The sequence below is a fragment of the Eumetopias jubatus genome, unplaced genomic scaffold, assembly GCF_037043125.1.
Source record: "Eumetopias jubatus isolate StellerSeaLion01/CBP00866 unplaced genomic scaffold, mEumJub1_p1.0 scaffold_9, whole genome shotgun sequence".
Lineage (NCBI taxonomy): Eukaryota > Metazoa > Chordata > Mammalia > Carnivora > Otariidae > Eumetopias > Eumetopias jubatus.
Genome location: NW_028274815.1, coordinates 101,495,798 through 101,513,745, shown reverse-complemented (window position 1 = coordinate 101,513,745; position 17,948 = coordinate 101,495,798). Strand labels below are relative to the sequence as shown.

Genomic DNA, 17,948 nt, shown 5'->3' with positions numbered 1-17,948 from the left:
AAAGAAATTTACATTAATCTATATATCAGTTTGGGGAAAAATTGAGTCTTCTAATCTCTGATCATAGAATGTCTCTCCATTTACTTGTCTTCCTTGGTTTCTTTCACCGGCTTTTTGGAATTTTCAGGCATACAAATTCTTTACATGTTTTGGTAAGTTTTTACCTAAGTACTTTCTTTTCTTTGCAACAATTGTGTTTTTAATTTCAGTTTCCACATGTTCATTGTTAGTACAGTATATAGAAATGTGATTAATTCTTGTTTGCAAGACAGTGTATCCTGTGATCTTGCTGAACTCATTTATTAGTTTGAGGCTTTTTCTGTTTTTGTTTTTGTAGGTTCCTTGGGATTTTCTACATCAGCAATCATATCATCTGCAAATACGAACAGTTTTACTTCTTTCTTTCCAATCTGTATGCTTATTTTTATTCCTTTGTTGCAGTGGCTGGAACTTCCAGTACTGTGTTGAATAAGAGTAGTGAGAGTGAGTGGACATCGTTTCAAGGGTACCTGGGATTTGTTTATACAGATATGGTAAGACAAGCACACATGGAAACGACTGCCATGATGCAAGTTTTTTATACTCTTATTCCTTAGAAAGAGAAAGGATAGCACAGCACATCACAGAAAGGGGCCACAAAGAGGAACACTGGGGTTAGTCAGGAGGCAGAGAAAGCAGGGGAAACGTGGGCAAGAGCTTTATTTGTGGTTTCTTTGGGGGAGGAATGGGTGAGGCAGGGTAAGCAGGGTTAGCATTTGCAGGTTTGAATTTCAGTAGGCTCTAGAGTATGGGGCTGTTCCTAGTTGGGTCCCTGGCTCTAGAGTGATTAGGGTAGGGGGATAGAGCCCTGAGTGTGAAAGCCCAATAAAGGACGTGATAAGGGGGTATGGACTCTGGATTGGTAGGTTTGCATTTGAAAGGCATGCTTGCCTGCAAGTTATTTACTATCCCCAAGATTTGGCTAGCCCTGGGAGGGGCAGTTTCTCAAGGGCCAGCAAATCTCCACTGGTCAAAGCATCAGAATACAGAAAACTTCTAAAAGACAGGGTTAAAACAAGACAGCCTTGCTTCGTTCTCAATCTCAGGAGGAAAGCATTGTCTTTTACTAGTATGTTAATTTTAGTTTTTTGTAAATGCTCTTTACCAAGTTAGTTTCTATTCCAGACCTATTATTGATCATGAATGGATGTTAGATTTTGTCAGATACTTTATCTCATCAATTGATATATTAATTTTTCTTCTTTAGTCTGTGAATATAGTGGATTATGTTAATTGAGTTTGAATGAACCAGCTTTGTATACTTGAAATTAAACCCCATTGGTTATGGTGTATAATTCTTTTTATAACGTTGTTGGCTTCAATTTGCTTATTTTGAAGATTTTTACACCTAAACTCACGAGAAGGACTCTCCAGAAGCAAGCACATTTCTACATACTAACAATGTCAGTCTCTAGTTTTATTTGTATTGTCTTTGTCTGGTTTGGGTATCAAGGATACCAACAATAAACAACAAAAAAATCAAGTAAATGTGAACTTATGGGTCACCCAAACTACCCTCACACTGCCAAATTTTGACAGTGGCCATTTTTTATCCTGAGTTTTACTATCAGCAATTATTTGATATCTTCACATTCTTCGTGTGGAATATTTATTTAATGCTGCACCTGACAATGCTATTTTTTTTTCCTACCTAAAAAATATCAACTCTTTGAGAAAAGGAGCCAGGGCTATGCATAACATACAAGCTCAATTTTTTTGTTATAAGCAATTATATGCCTGACTAGTAAAATGAGATTTATAATTAAAAAGTGATTAAAAACATAGAACTCAAAAACGAAAAAACAAACCAATCAAAAAACCAAAGGGCTAAATTTCACAGGAATCTTAAAATCAAACTCTGAGTAATCCCTACATTATGATTAAACAGTTTAAAGGAAATGTCTTTTTCCTTGCATAAATGAAATATGAATAACTTTAAAACTGTTTATACACTGTATTCATAAACATATTAAGATTCACGGTCTTCTCAATGTTCAGTAGATAAATAACTGGGAATTTCATGGATGGATCAATGGGAATGCTGCTCTATTTGGCTGAATTACCTAACAATGCCAGGGCTTTATGAAAAACAAACAAACACAATTTCCTGCATTTTCCTGTTATAATGAACAGTTTATATGTTCTTTTTTTCTCCTTTCAGAGACTGTTTATACACCTTTATTATCTTCATATCCCTCTGAGTTTTACATCCTTTTATTCTTGAAAAAACATACTACCTTAGTAGGCTTGAATTTTCATACCAAAAATGTCAAGTTTACTATTAACCACAAACCTGGCTAAACTCCTACTGCCTTTCAGAAGCTACCACATTTATTATTTGTTCCAAGTGACCATTTTGGTTTTTATTTTCATTTATTTATATAGCACACCTAATTCTCCTCTCTAAATGGTTAATCGTTTATAAAACCTAGATCAGATGAGATCCAGGAGTATTAAGGCCTTAAAGATGTGCTTTAATTTTAAAAGGAATTAAAATTCCTTAAACTTTATAGCAGCATATCCACCCTTCTAAGCATTCCAAAAATCTGAAGGGCAGACAGAATTTTCTGTTACTACAAATAGAAAAATCATTGCAGAGCTCATGAACATTTCAAATACAATTATGAGCAATGCAAACCTGGAACTGTCTCTTCATAGAATTGTCCTCTTATCTTAGTCAAGTGTTCAGGGATTTTTTCCAGAGGTGCATAAAATGAAATAAATCAGTCCTACACAAAATAATAAAAATATTTTACACTTTTATTTACAAATTAATTTCATAAACAAACTATAATAAACATGAACAAACAATAAAGAAAGTTACTGGCTTCTATCCATTATGGCTAGAAAAATAATTTACATAGATACCTAAATCTGCCTCCTGTTTCAGAGAAATTAATGTATAGCATATATATATTTTCAAATTGTAATTCTTATTCAGACTTAAAAACTCTATTTTTTACATAGAATTGTAAACAATCTTTTAAAAAATTAGGCTAAGAATAACTTTCTACTAGAATGGCTGGATTTCATAAAATACAAAAATTTTATAAATTCTATATTTCAATTTAATTAAATTAATTATGGTTAATCTGTGGAAATATACAGAACAAATCTGTCAATCATCCACAATTGGGTCAAACTGTTATAGAGGGGGGAGAAATTTTACAATGGCCAGAATAAGATTTTATTCTTATTCTTGAAAGATAGCTTTGTTCCCAATAAATATTTCCTCTATCGCTTCACTATACTTTAGGAGAACACATTCCCAATCCAAAAAGAAACAACATACAGTTATTTGACTTTTTGTTTTTTTCTTGCTTGGAACTGCTCTGTTTTATTTTTTACAGATTTAATCAACATTGACAAGGCAGGATCGATGGATCTCTTCTGTGATTCCTTCTGAACTTCACTCTCTTTTGTCTTTATTGTCTGAGTAAATTCTTGTTCTTTTTGTTCTCTCTGCCGGGCTTTCTCCTCAAGGATTTTTTCCATAGCTTTTGTTTTCTTGAAATTAGGATCTGAAGGATCCAAATTGAACAAGTGGGAAGTATACATTGCTTGAAACCGTGCATCCTTAACATTTACCTGCAAATCCAAAAAGAAAATGAATAATTAAATTAGTAAATCAAAAGGACCAGAAATGGGGCCACATTTTGAAAGTGAGCTGTCGATTATATAAAATACAAATGTGAGTGTTTTGTATTGATTCATTAGAAAACTGTTTTCCCACAGATCTCCAGCGGAGTTTTAGGGCCTACTCTTGGAAGTCATTAAATAGTTGCTGACAGCAGTTTGTAAATTTTTTGTATAGGTTCAAACTCACACATAGGAGTGAATGGCCTTTAGGAATAAGTTCTTATTAGCAAAAAGAGGAAAAAGAGGGAGTGACAGAACCAAAGAGCTGTAGCAATAAAATAAAGCATGGCCTACTGCAGTGGCCACTGTACACAGTGAGTGTGTGACACGATGTGACATGAACCTGCTCTTTCTCAGTCAAGCTTGAGTATGCATATCTTTCCCATCATGAGCATCACATTGCATGTGATTCTAACATTAAAAGCTAGGTATTTAAAAAAAAAAAAAAAGCAGCAAAGCCATAGCTTTGGTGCAACCAAAAAACAAGCCAATACTTCACCTGGTGCTCAACTAAACAGTGAGTTGATCCACCCTGGGATGAACTGGCTATTTTGGTCTAAAAGATGGCAGCTTTGGCTCCACTGTGGGCCCTTCCTAAGATATTTCAAGCTAACTTTGGCTGTGCTCAATGCTCATCTCCAGAGCCGACTTTAAATTCAACCCAGCTTTAAGAGGTGTCCCTGGTTACCTCAAAGTCATCCTCTAATAATTCCTTCTTTTTCATAAGCTGTTTTTTCTTCTTTTTGCTCAGATTCTGGTGCTCTACAATCTTGTTGTAATTGAAGTGTTTCTTACTTTCTTCCTCCTCATCCATCACTAGCAAAGCCATTTCAGCCTGTGGAGAGAAAAAAAAAAAATCAAATATACAACAGTGGTTTTTTTACCCAAGCAGAAGTATGGGGCACAGATATCCCCTATAGGAAAGGAGAACCCAGTCACTAGTGTGCTCTGGGATAACATCTGTCATCCATAAACTGATTGTGGATTACCAAAACTCATAAAGAAACTCAGAGATCTTTGTAGAGCAATGAGATAAAATTTTTAGAAGCAACATGACCAAGAAGAGCAGGAGAGGAGTGAAAGTTTGTATTTAAAACCAGATCAAAGGGGCGCCTGGGTGGCTCAGCCAGTTAAGCATCTGCCTTTGGCTCAGGTCATGATCCCAGCATCCTGGGACTGAGGCCCGCACTGGGCTCCCTGCTCAGCGGGGAGTCTGCTTCTCCCTCTCCCCCTGCCTGCCGCTCCCTCTGCTTGTTTTCTCTGTCAAATAAATAAATAAAATCTTAAAAAAAAAAAACAACAAAACCCAGACCACATTTCACTTCATGTAACTGGTTAATAGCCTATAGGAAAGAGTACTCAAACCCCCAAATAAAAATTTCTCATTTTCACTTCGGTCTTTTCAGGCAATGACATTAAAACTAGCAAACGTAGTATTTTGTGAAACAACCTACACTTTCCAAACATGTGCTTTAACAGCAAGGAATTTCTTTTTTCTTTTGCTTTTTTTGCCTTTACTTTTTCAAAATTGATACATTTCTATGAAGGCAGAATCTTAATATTTGCTTCGGAAATATGTCTGAGTTTTTCCACTAAACAGTGGAATTTTCTTCCAACCATGGGATTAAACATGAACCTCTAGGAACCAAGTAAACAACCACGTATATGAGAGAAAATACAAAGTATACTGCCAAACTTTTGTTAATCTTTCTATACTACCACTCTAGATTATTTTTTTTTAAAGATTTATTTATTTATCAGAGAGAGAGAGAGCACGCACACACAGGCAGAGGGAGAAGCAGGCTCCCCACTGAGCAGGGAGCCCGATGCGGGATTCGATCCCAGGGCCCTGGGAACATGACCTGAGCTGAAGGCAGATGCTTAACCAACTGAGCCACCCAGGCGTCCCTAGATTGCTTTAATTCTCTTTCACTTCCATCACTGGCACCTGCAGTTGGCTTTCTTTTTAGAACCATTTTCCACAAAAGAAAGATTTTTTTTGCACTCCTTTACTCTGTGAGCATTACTGTGTGTGCAATAAATGGAGGACAGAAAAGATGCATTATCATGCAGAGTTTAGGTGACCAGTTAGGCTCACTCCCAGGCAGTGACATGAACATCGGTCACTGGGACATTGTTGACTTCAACTCCTGCCTCAGCAAAAATACAGATCTTTGGAGTAAGTGAAACATAAAGGTCACTGCATTTCCAAGAAAGACTTTAATTTTGTACATTACATTTATGTTGTTTGCAATAGTAAGAGAGAAATTAGCACTTGACAACACAAAAACAGTGAATTACAGGACAGATTCAGATTGAATTAAAACTTATGGCAATATTTTCATGTGTCTGTTGGCCATTTGTATGTCTTCTTTGGAGAAATGTCTGTTCATGTCTTCTGCCCATTTCTTGACTGGATTATTTGTTTTGTGGGTGCTAAGTTTCCTAAGTTCTTTATAGATTTTGGGTACTAGCCCTTTATCTGATAAGACATTTGCAAATATCTTCTCCCATTCAGAAGGTTTCTTTTGGTTTTGTCAACTGTTTCCTTTGCTGTGCAAAAGCTTTTTATGTTGATGAAGTCCCAAGCTCAACATCACTTGGCATCAGGGAAATACAAATCAAAACCACAATGAGATACCACCTCACACCAATCAGAATGGCTAAAATTAGTAAGTCAGGAAACAACAGATGTTGGTGAGGATGTGGAGAAAGGGGAACCCTCTTACACTGCTGGTGGGAATGCAAGCTGGTACAGCCGCTCCGGAAAACAGTATAGAGGTTCCTCAAAAAGCTGAAAATAGAGCTACCCTATGACCCAGCAACTGCACTACTTGTTATTTACCCCAAAGATACAAATGTAGTGATCCAAAGGGGCACAAGCACCCCAATGTTTATAGCAGCAATGTCCACAATAGCCAAAATATGAATAGAGCCCAGATGTCCACTGACAGATAAATGGATAAAGAAGATGTGGTGTATATAAACATGGAATACTACTCAGCCATCAAAAAAAGAAATCTTACCATTTGCAATGAAGTGGGTGGAATTAGAGGGTATTATGCTAAGCAAAATAAGTTAATCAGAGAAAGACAATCATATGATTTCACTCATATGTGGAATTTAAGAAACAAAACAGGATCATAGGGGAAGGGAGGGAAAAATAAAGTAAGACGAAATCAGAGAGGGAGACAAACCATAAGAGGCTCTTAACTATAGGAAACAAACTGAGGGTTGCTGGAGGTGGGGTGGGTGGGAGGTTGGAGTCACTGGGTGATGGGCATTAAGGAGGGCCCATGATATAATGAACACTGGATGTTATATGCAAATGATGAATCACTAAACTCTACTTCTCAAATATACTATATGTTAATTAATTGAATTTAAATTTAAAAAGTAAAAATAATTAAACTATGGCAATATTATTTCAAGGTTTTAATAGTAGCATTTTTTTTGTCTTAGTCATAGTAAGTTTTTTTTTTTTAAGATTTTATTTATTTGACAGAGAGAGACACAGCGAGAGAGGGAACACAAGCCAGGGGAGCGGGGAAGGGAGAAGCAGGCTTCCTGCGGAGCAGGGAGCCTGATGTGGGGCTCGATCCCAGGACCCTGAGATCATGACCTGAGCCGAAGGCAGACACTTAACGACTGAGCCACCCAGGCGACCCTATAGTAAGAATTTTTAATAGTGACTGATTTTCCTCTAAATCAGAAACGGACATGACTTGGGTTTGAGATAAAATTTCAACTTTATATTAGCTGGAAAAATGTTTGGTAAAAACTACACTGCTAGGAGCACCTGGGTGGCTCAGCTGGTTAAGCATTCGACTTGATTTCAGCTCAGGTCATGATCTCAGGTTGTGAGATCGAGCCCCCACGTCAGGCTCCCTGTTCAGCAGTGAGTCTGCTTAAGATTCTCTCCCTCTGCCCCTCCCCTCCATGAGCACTCCCTCTCTCTCTCTCATATAAATAAATCTTTTTTAAAAATCCTATATTGCTAAAATATTTAATTATGTGTTTTATAATTTATTTATAAATTTCATTGCTAAAATCAGTTATTTTTTTATTAGGGACATTAGAAACTCATGTAGACAACTTCATTTAAGTTGTACATATCAACTATCCACTAGGAATGTAGCAATGATCATGTTTTACCTTTTGTCTTTCTATTTCAGCATCTTCCACTGGAGATGTGCCATCTTTTGTAGATTTCATTGATTTTTTCTTTTCTTTTATACCTGGCACAACAAACCAACACAGAAGAGTGAAAAAATTACAAGACTATCCATGACATTCTATTTACACTAGGAAGCCAGGATTATTCCTAGATACCTAGGAATAATCTTATAAATAAATATATAGAAACTAAAAGAAGTAAAAAATGTCACTGGAGATAACTATGGGTATGAATGAAATAAATACATCTGGATGGGGTGACTGAGTCTTATAAAGAGGGGCTTTCTTCTAAAAGTAGTGTATAATTACATCACTAATTAAAAAAGAAAAACCATGAGATCATTTGAATAGATATAGAGTAAGCACTGGATAAAATTCAACGTCCATTCATACAATAGAACAGCATGGCTTAGTGTGTAATAAAATGCACTATCATACACTGCTGGAAAAAGAAGGGATTATTCAATAACTGGTGCTGGGAAATCTGCTTTATTCTGGGGGAAAAAAATCGATTTATAACACCTCATAATGTTACAGGGAAATAAAATGCAAATGGACGAAAGAGTAAAACATTAAAAAAAAACCAACAACAACCTATGGGAATTCCAGAAGACTAGTTACCTGATCTTTTTTTTTTTTTTAAGATTTTATTTATTTATCCATGAAAGACAGAGAGAGAGAGAGAGAGAGAGGGAGAGGCAGAGGGAGAAGCAGGCTCCCAAGGAGCAGGGAGCCTGATGCGGGACTCGATCCCAGGACCCTGGGATCATGACCTGAGCCGAAGGCAGACGCTAAACCATCTGAGCCACCCAGGCACCCTAGTTACCTGATCTTAAATAGAAGAAATATTTTCTTAGAGTAAGAATAATAGAAGAAATCACAAAGAAAAAAAAGTGAATTTAATACATAAACTCTTAAAATTCCATATATAAAAAATTCATCTGGAAAATGAAAAATTCATCTTTACAATAAGAATTTCATAGTAAAAGTTTAACAGAACAATTTTTCCTTCTCTAAAGACAAAAACTGATCTTCAGTAAACTTACCAGCCCTATTATTAAGCAAAACTACTTATGGTAATCAGGTGGCTCCTGATTGGTAACACTGCTTGTATTTCCGGGGACTCAGGGACTTCTGGAGACCACAAGATGTTAGAGGAGATGTACTTGTCCTGAATGAGAGGTAGTCATGTGCAAGAGTTAAGGGCACTTGAATCTGGAGCAGTTGGCCTGGGTTTAAATTCTAGCTGTATCACACATGCTGTGGCAGTTTGGGCCTGTGCCCTCATCTGTAAAATGACAATTCTAATAGTAGCACCTACCTCACATAGTTATTTGAGGACTAAATAAATTGGTAAATGTGAAGAGCTCAGTTAATGCCTGACACACGGTGCTATAAAGTGCTTGCTATTACTGCACATAAGTAAGATGTCCTGGGGGGCACCTGGGGGGCGCAATTATTAAGTGTCTGCCTTCGGCTCAGGTCATGATCCCAGGGTCCTGGGATCGAGTCCCGCATCGGGCTCCCTGCTCAGTGGGAAGCCTGCTTCTCCCTCTCCCACTCCCCCTGCTTTGTGTTCCTTTCTCACTGTGTCTCTCTCTGTCAAATAAAAAAATAAAATCTTTGAAAAAAATAATAAGATGTCCTGGGTTCCTTGGTGATCATGCTGATGCCTTATTTTTTCTTCCTTTTTTTGTGTCTGTTGGAGTGGAGGGGTGCAAAAGGGAATTGGCATCAGGATGCTAAAGTATGAAAGACTAGTCTAGTGAGTAAGATGTTTCAGAATCTACAAAGACATGTTCTGTTATTCTAGAATATTATTACACAATGCCAATCTTCTCTACTGAACGCTGTCCTCTCTGGCTAAGAAACCAATGGTCTCTAAGGTAATAATGATTAATGCTTACATAGCACTTACTGTGTATCAGGCAGTAGTACTGTTCTACTCACTTTACATATATTAACTAATATAATCCTCACAACAATGCTATAAGGTAGATTCCATTATTTGTTATAATCTTCATTCTGTGGATGAGGAAACCGAAGCACACAGAGAGATTAAGTAATTCTCTCAAGTTTAGTAAGTGAGGAAACCATGATTCAAACCCAAGCAGTCCAGCTCAGGCTCTCTGTTGTTAATCACTAAATAACACTCCTTTATTGACGAATGTCATTCTCCTTGTAACAACTCTTTCTGTTTAAAATACATTTTGTCATGAAATAATAAAAAAATTCACAAAGCATATAATGGTTGAATAACTGCAGCTAATGAGGGGTAACAGGAAAAATGAAGCCTAAAAGCTGAGAGAGGCTTTATTTTTTTTAAGAGATTTTTTTTTTAAGATTTTATTTATTTATTTGAGAGAGAGAGAATGAGATAGAGAGCACGAGAGGGAAGAGGGTCAGAGGGAGAAGCAGACTCCCTGCTGAGCAGGGAGCCCGATGTGGGACTCAATCCCGGGACTCCAGGATCATGGCCTGAGCCGAAGGCAGTCGCTTAACCAACTGAGCCACCCAGGCACCCTGAGTGAGGCTTTAGAAACTGCTCTGTGAGCACTAAGTCCCTGCTGTACTTTTGCAGGCATGCCCATCTGAGAGAAAATGCCAGCATACAAGTGCTGCTTAGGATCACCCTTCAGTGCTCCCAAGGCATCTGTCTACACTTCCAGGAAGAAATATTTGTAGACAGCCCTTTTTCCTAAAGTGAAAGCCTTTATTGTTCCTATCTCAAATATTTTTAAGGAAATGATATATCTACTTTCAGATTATAACTTTTTCTCTATTTTAAAATATGTGTATATTTATATATAATATCATCAAGTTTCCACTTTCTTAGGGTCTGACTTCTACACCCTAAGTTTACTTCTGCTCCTATGTTCTCAAGGCAAGAGCTCCTTTTGAAGTGAATGGACAAGTGACATATGCAGAAGATAGGTCTGTGGCAGGAAAAAAAACAGACTGTATATGATTAATACATAAAGGAGATAAAGATCTTCATATACAGCTGTGGGAAATAATTTCAAAGAACCCACAATGAACTGTTCCGGATTTTATAACAACCTGGTGAAAAGTCATAAAAATAAACTTGAAAGAAAGATTGTAGCAAAGGAGGAAAAAAAGAATCTCCAAAATGGTCAGGGCTAAAAATGATATCCAATTTTAACATGATGAATATTTCTTTGCTCACAAAGAATTTACTGTGCTGGTCCAGACTGTTTAGCCAGAAGATAAATAATGTGCAGAGATCTTTTCTGCACTGTTAACAAGATCATATTAAGAGGGCACATCTTAATTTCTTTTAAAAAGCATTTTTTTTTCTCTTTGGAAAGCTATTAGACCTAAGTTAGATAAAGAGTACTAGGGAAATGAAAATCCCTGTTCTGAAAGATAATCTTTATTTTTCAGTAAATCTTTCGGCAAGTAAGAAACCACATGTCCTGGGACTGCTGCGAAAAGTACATATGGATGATTCTAACACACTGAATACTAACAGAGATTCTAGATCAGATGTTATGGATTAAAAAAATAAATCTAAAAATCCTTACTGAGGCTACTACCTCTTTAAGCAAAAAATGTAACAGAATACATCTATAGAAAAAGATGTGTTGCAAAAAGTTGACCTGTAAAAGGAGTATCTATAAAGAAAATTCCATTTTCCATTACTTGTAATGTCCGAGAAGTATTCTCATAAAAAACTTCCTCCAAAGGGTTTAGCTGAGCACTTCGTACCAGAATAGTTAAAAGATTTCACTGGAGGGCAAATGCGGTCTCAGTACTGACCAGACGGGAGTGGTAAGCCCCCTTGCAATTCACTGTTTTTGTAGCAAGTTCCAATGCCCATAATTAGATACAGTCTGTTAATCATCCTCTGGACCTGGGCATTCTGACTTTGCTTGGAAATCCAGCAATTCCCCATGTCTACCTCTTATACACACGGGTCCTGGCTCTGGCTTCGGTCTTTACAACATACTTACTTTGAGGATTACAAAAAGTAAAGGGAGTCCATTAAGACGCAAGTTCTACCATCTACCACTGACCCTTGTGCAATTCAGCTATATTTTTTGAGCTCCAATTTACTCATCTATAAAGTGGGCTGACGTTTAGATTAGAGGACAGAATACATATAAAAGTATTTTTAAACTGTAGACCAACATATACAAGCAATTTGATATAAGCACTCAACATACTGACTAAATGAATCAAGTACATGTAGAATATTATCAGATTTTCATGGTAGTTTATCAAATATCTAAAGTTGTCAAACAAAGGATACATTTTAACTGGGTATATTTACATGTGATATACTTTATTTTACTCCTACTTCTTCAAAAACAAAATCTTATTAAAGAGTTTATGTGATTTTGACAGCCATAAACAAATTTTTCCAATACAGCTGACCCTTGAACAACACAGAAGTTAGGGGCACTGACCCCTCACACAGTTAAAAATCCACATATACCTTTTGACTTCTCCAAAACATAACTACTAATAGCCTACTCTTGACCTGAAGGCTTAATAACATAAAGAGTTTATTCATACATATTTTGTGTATTTGTTAGTATCTATTTTTGTAATAAAGCAAGCTAGAAAAAAGAAAAACGTGGGCGCCTGGGTGGCTCAGTTGGTTAAGTGACTGCCTTCAGCTCAGGTCATGATCCTGGAGTTCCAGGATCGAGTCCCACATCGGGCTCCCTGCTCAGCAGGGAGTCTGCTTCTCCCTCTGACCCTCTTCCCTCTCGTGCTCTCTGTCTCTCATTCTCTCTCTCTCAAATAAATATATACTTTAAAAAAAAAAGAAAAAAGAAAAACATTATTAAGAAAATATAAAATACATTTACAGTACTGTACTGTATTTATCATAAAAAAATCCACATAAAAGTGGATTCACGGTTCATAGTGCAGTTCATACCCATGTTATTCAAGGGTCAACTGTACTTCATTTCTAAGAAAAAAGTAACTTTTAACTCATTCTAGAAGTACATTATATTTTTGAAACTCTCATTTGTTATCAAGTTTGCAGTTTAGAAAAAAACAGAAAAAAATTATAGCAAGCTTATAGTGTAGGGGGAAAAATAAGAAAAGATTTCTAGTACTCACACTGGCTCCTAACCCAAGCCAAACACCAGGTCTGGCATTTATTAACGAACTCAATTCCTCCATAGTTTGAAGAATATGTAAATTTAGCTCTACCGATTGCCAAGGGCAAAGGTGTTATAAATGTATCCAAGTCCATCTGGCTTAAAATGTCTCTGTCCTGCTCAACCGTGGGGCTTGAACTATACACCCTTCCAAACATTAATGCTTTTCCTCCTATTCCACAGCTGCTCCTCAGTTTCTTCAACGTTCCCCCTACCTTCCAAGTAGTACCTCCGCCAGTATGACAGAGTAATAGTACCTTGTATAGGCTTTATCCAACCTCAGAGCCCAATCCTGCATCCTCATCTCTTATCAATGCTTTTCACCTCCAGTTCAATGGTCTGAAATACTATTTATATGCTACTAATTCCTAAGTTTATATCTGCACTGACTTCTCAGCTCATCACCCAGACTCCTTTATAAATGTAACCTAATATCTCCAACCATCTCAAAGTGATTATACCCAAAATGGACCTATTGACCTTACTTCCCACCCAAACCTATTGTTCCTACATTTCTTCCTAACTCAGTAAATGGAAGAATCTTCTTCCAGAGACTCAAACCAAAAATCTAGAGTTATGCTAAATTACTTCCTTATTCAAGTAAGTCAGCAAGTCTACATCCAAAATATATCTAGTATTCCATTTACTTTTCTCCTTCCAATTCCATTACTGGCATGCTATCTAAACCAACCATCATCTCTTGCAAAGTCTGGTCTCCCAGTTCTCACCAATGCTTCAATCTGTACTCTTCACAGGAACCAGAATACATACCAGATCATGTCATGTTCTTGCTTTAAAGACCCTTCAGTGGCTTCCCACTGTCAGGAGAGTAAAATCCAAATGTGTTGCCACGACACAAGACCCTGGGTTGATCCTGTGTCCAGCCCGACCTCATACCAAACTCCTCTGACCATGCTCCAGCCACATCAGGGTCTTTCAATTTCTCCAACATGACAATTCTTTCTCACCTCACAGCCTTTCTATCTCTTACCTCTCATTTGCAACATTCTTTATGCAGGACTCCTCATTCTACAGGTCTTAGCCAAATGTCCTCACCTCAGAAGTCTTTTTTGCCTACCCTATGTCTACAGTAAGCTACTCTCCTTCCTCTCAGTTATATCCTCTATATTATCCTATTTTCTTTAAAACACTGACCATATTCTTTAAAACATTGACTCTTTAAAACACTGATCATATTCCTATTTGTTTACCTGTTTAGCATGTCTTCCCTAATACCACAGACTTCTCAAGAAACGTAACCTTGCTTATTATTATTACTGCTCTATCTTTAGCCTAGCAGAGTGTCCAGCACCTAGTAGGTAATACTTATTGTTTGAATGAATAAACAAACATGGCAAGATACTACTTTTTGGCCCTAAATTTTATGTAAAAAAAATTCTCAGCCTTTCTGTTTTTCTTTTTCCTTTAAAGAAACAACTTAAGCCCAGATATAAATAATTACTCCTAGGATATACTCTGAAATCAAAAGTATATTGAAAGCAAACAAATTTTATCTATACCTTCCCTTGGAACTTTTGCTACTACCTTTCGAGGAAGCTTATTCACAATTTAAATGTGCTGATTCCAGGAAACAAGCTACCCCAAGCCATCAAAACATTTTTAACTTACTCTTTGAATCCTACCCCTGAGTTCTAAAGTCTGACCAGAATGTACATGCCAAATGAAGCACTTTGGAATGAGAACAAGGAAAGTATAATGCTTTGCATTTCTCCATTATAAATTTGGTTTCCTGAAATCAGAGGATAAGGCTAAAATCCATCATCTTCTAGAAATGACCACTCAGGTATGATAAAAAGCAGAATATGCTAAGTTTCCAATTCCTAAGAATCTGACATCCTATAATAGACTTTATTCATCTTGATCTCCTTCTCATCAATAAAATGTCAGTGCTAAAAGGCTATAAAAACCAGGAAATAATTTTGAGCAATTTTGACTTTCCTGTTGAGAACTATTCTGGCCCACTAGTCACAAGGGACAAGAAGCAAGGAAATTTCATAAAATCCTTCTCTTTACAATGCCAGCTTGGAGTTGCTCCAGGAGCAAGTCTTTTGGAGTTCATGTGTGTGGTATTTAGATCAGGGAAAGGCAAAATGCATGAAAATAAATGGAAAATGCTTACAGTAGTCTCTGCACTGACCTAAGTATGGCCTGAACCTTACCACACACATTTACACATACCAAAAAGGTAAGAATGAAAGCATTCAGGAAAGAATGAGCAGCGCATATGTAATGGAAACAAAGCTCCTTGGATATTGGAAATTGAATGCCAGATAGTTCAGGGATCCAAGGAAAAAGGAGAGGAAGCTGGCTTTCATCTATAATGATGAAGCAGGATAAATGTAAAATGGATAAAATGGAACATAGATTTTTTTGTATATTTGAGCAGAAAAGTTTTTATACGTTATAAAACACTGTAAAAATTAAAAGAAATTTATACACACATCCACGTGAACATAAACAAATTTTTCACTTTCACTTTTTCACAGCCTTTGCAAAGACCTAGAGTAGATGCATCATAAAAAAGCAGTGAAAGCACACAAGAAGCTGACTTCCTTTTTCTTTCATCCTTTCTCTCATCAATCCTTCTACAAGGATATTTCTGAGAAAGGAATCCCTGGTAAACCATTAAGTCAATCGTATCATCAAAACCCTCCTAATGAAATTACCCCTTGTATGTACAGGGGGCATGCTGACCCTTCCTAAGCTGAGAGATGTTTATAATACCCCATTGGACAGATTGCTTATAAGCCACTAAAAGAGCTACACAAATTCTAGGATTTTAAGAGAATGAGTAGTTTATATTGTTTCTACCCATGACACCTTTTAAAAAAAAATTCCAATTAAAAAGTCAAATATGGGCTGGCTTACCTATTTTTGTAATTTCTTCAGCAAAGTATGGGTCATTCAAATCAACATCAGAAGGAAGTTCATCTTCACTAGCCTCTTCAGCAAGAGCCTTAAAGTTGAATATAAAAATACATGTAGTTTATTACGAAGACCATGAAGGAAAATCCTATCATTTCTTTTAAATCAAATAGTTCAATCTAGAATTAAACCAGTTTTTAAAATGGATTGGTTTGTAAAATAACTCCCATCTGAGTTATTCTTTTGTTTGTTCAACAAATATTTATGGAATATTTAATAAATATAGAAAATTATGTAGGGTTTTTGGAGAAATAAAAGCTATCACATATATGGTTTCTATCTTTAAAAATTTTACAATCTATAAGCAAAAGCTAGACACAAACAGACACATATGTCAGTAATAGTAGTTCAAGACAGGAAGTGCTAGAAGAGGCAAAAATGAAATGATACAGCCATTCAAAGGAAAACACTTTTATGTGGCTGACAGCAAAAGGAGGTAGCCTTTTCTCTCACAAAACTGAGAAATTGCAGTGACTATCAATAGTTTGAAGTAGTACATTGTGGGTTTTTAATAATTTAAATTATTATTTAAAACAATTTATTTGAGAGTTAAAGTAATCTTTTATTATAAAAATTAAAACATATACAAAAGCAGTAAGGACAGCTTAATGAAGCTCCTGTTCTTATCACCCAGTTTCAACAATTATCTTGTTTTATCTGTAATCCACCCCTGAAAGCCCTTTGGCTATTTTTAAGAACTGTTGGTTAAATTTTTCCTAATTAAATTTGAACAGATGGTCTACTAAATTAGAATATTTAAATTAAAAATCAAGCCTATAAAATAAATAGAACATATGAACTAAGATCAGACTAATCAGACTGAGTTTTATTCCCAGGAATCTAAAAAATGAGTCATTTTAATAAAAATATTTAGAGTGCATATTGCTAAACATCACCATGCATGCTGAAAAAGACCCACCAAGCCCTAAAGAGTATTCATTTTGATATTAATATCCTTTTTTAAAAATATTTATTTTGGAGAGAGAGAGAACACAAGCGAGAGGGGCAAAGGGAATCTCAAGACAACTTGGCGCTGAGCAAGGAGCCCAATGAGGGGCTCGATTTCACGACCCTGAGATCACGACCTGAGCCGAAACTAAGACTCAGATGCTTAACCAACTGTGCCACCTAGGTGCCCCGATATTAATATCCTTTTAAGAACAAGAACTAAAAATTTTTCACCAAACTCTTAAAACAGATTCAGTAATAATATGATGTTTCTAACAAAGATTATGGAATACCTACATATCTAACTACGTATCTATTAACATATTTCTTTAACTACTTTTAGACCTAAACTATAGCTATATCAACTTTGGCACATAACCATGTAGTCATTTCTTTATTAATGATTTCTCAATTTCAAAACTGAAGTCACAGAGAGGAAAAGGGGAAAAATATTTTTAACATGAAGGAAATTCTTGAAACTCCTCTATATGAAAAACTGTGGATGGAAGGGATCTGCTGGAATCCAGCACCAATCCAGCACAGAGCACTGAGTTTAGAACAAACTGGCTTTCAACAGATGTATTTTTAATGGCAGTAATAAAATGAGTCATCTTAGCCCAATGAAGGGAAAGAGTAAAAGCACAAGATAAGCTCAAAGTGCCCAGCAAATGAATATCAAAAAGAATAGCTGCTAAAGGTCTCAGAAACTGACTACTTTATTGACCCAAAAAGGACCTACTTGTAAATTTTACAATAAACTGATGGTTTAATAACTTGTGAAATTATTCCATTTAAAGATATTTTACTGCTTACTTAGTTTTAAAAGAAGTTCTAAGGAAGAAGAGAGGCAGCCTATCAATGGGGACAGGGCTCTTACCCTCTATTCTCATTTTATTATCTATTTCCAGAAACACTGACTAAAATAGAGGAGTATTAAAAATCCCTCCCAGTGCATCATTCAATTTTGCAGCCCTCTATATTTACAAGCACTGAAAGTCACAGCTGTCCAAAAGCACAAGCCTCTGCAGGACAGAGAGAAACAATACTGTACACTAGAAAGGA

At 36.3% G+C, this 17,948-nt stretch overlaps 1 protein-coding gene across 2 annotated transcripts in view; it reads right to left on the bottom strand.

Moving 5' to 3' along the window:
* Positions 1-3,040: 3,040 nt before the first annotated feature.
* The window catches only part of ESF1 (ESF1 nucleolar pre-rRNA processing protein), a 62,463-nt gene continuing 47,555 nt past the window's right edge, over positions 3,041-17,948 (bottom strand). For both annotated transcript variants that reach the window (XM_028112925.2, XM_028112926.1), the window contains 4 exons: positions 15,882-15,969; positions 7,834-7,916; positions 4,367-4,513; positions 3,041-3,627 (listed from right to left, as the gene is read on the bottom strand). In XM_028112925.2, the coding sequence (XP_027968726.1) occupies positions 3,334-3,627; positions 4,367-4,513; positions 7,834-7,916; positions 15,882-15,969 (612 nt within the window). In that variant the 3' untranslated portion in view covers positions 3,041-3,333. The remainder of the gene's footprint in view (positions 3,628-4,366; positions 4,514-7,833; positions 7,917-15,881; positions 15,970-17,948) is intronic.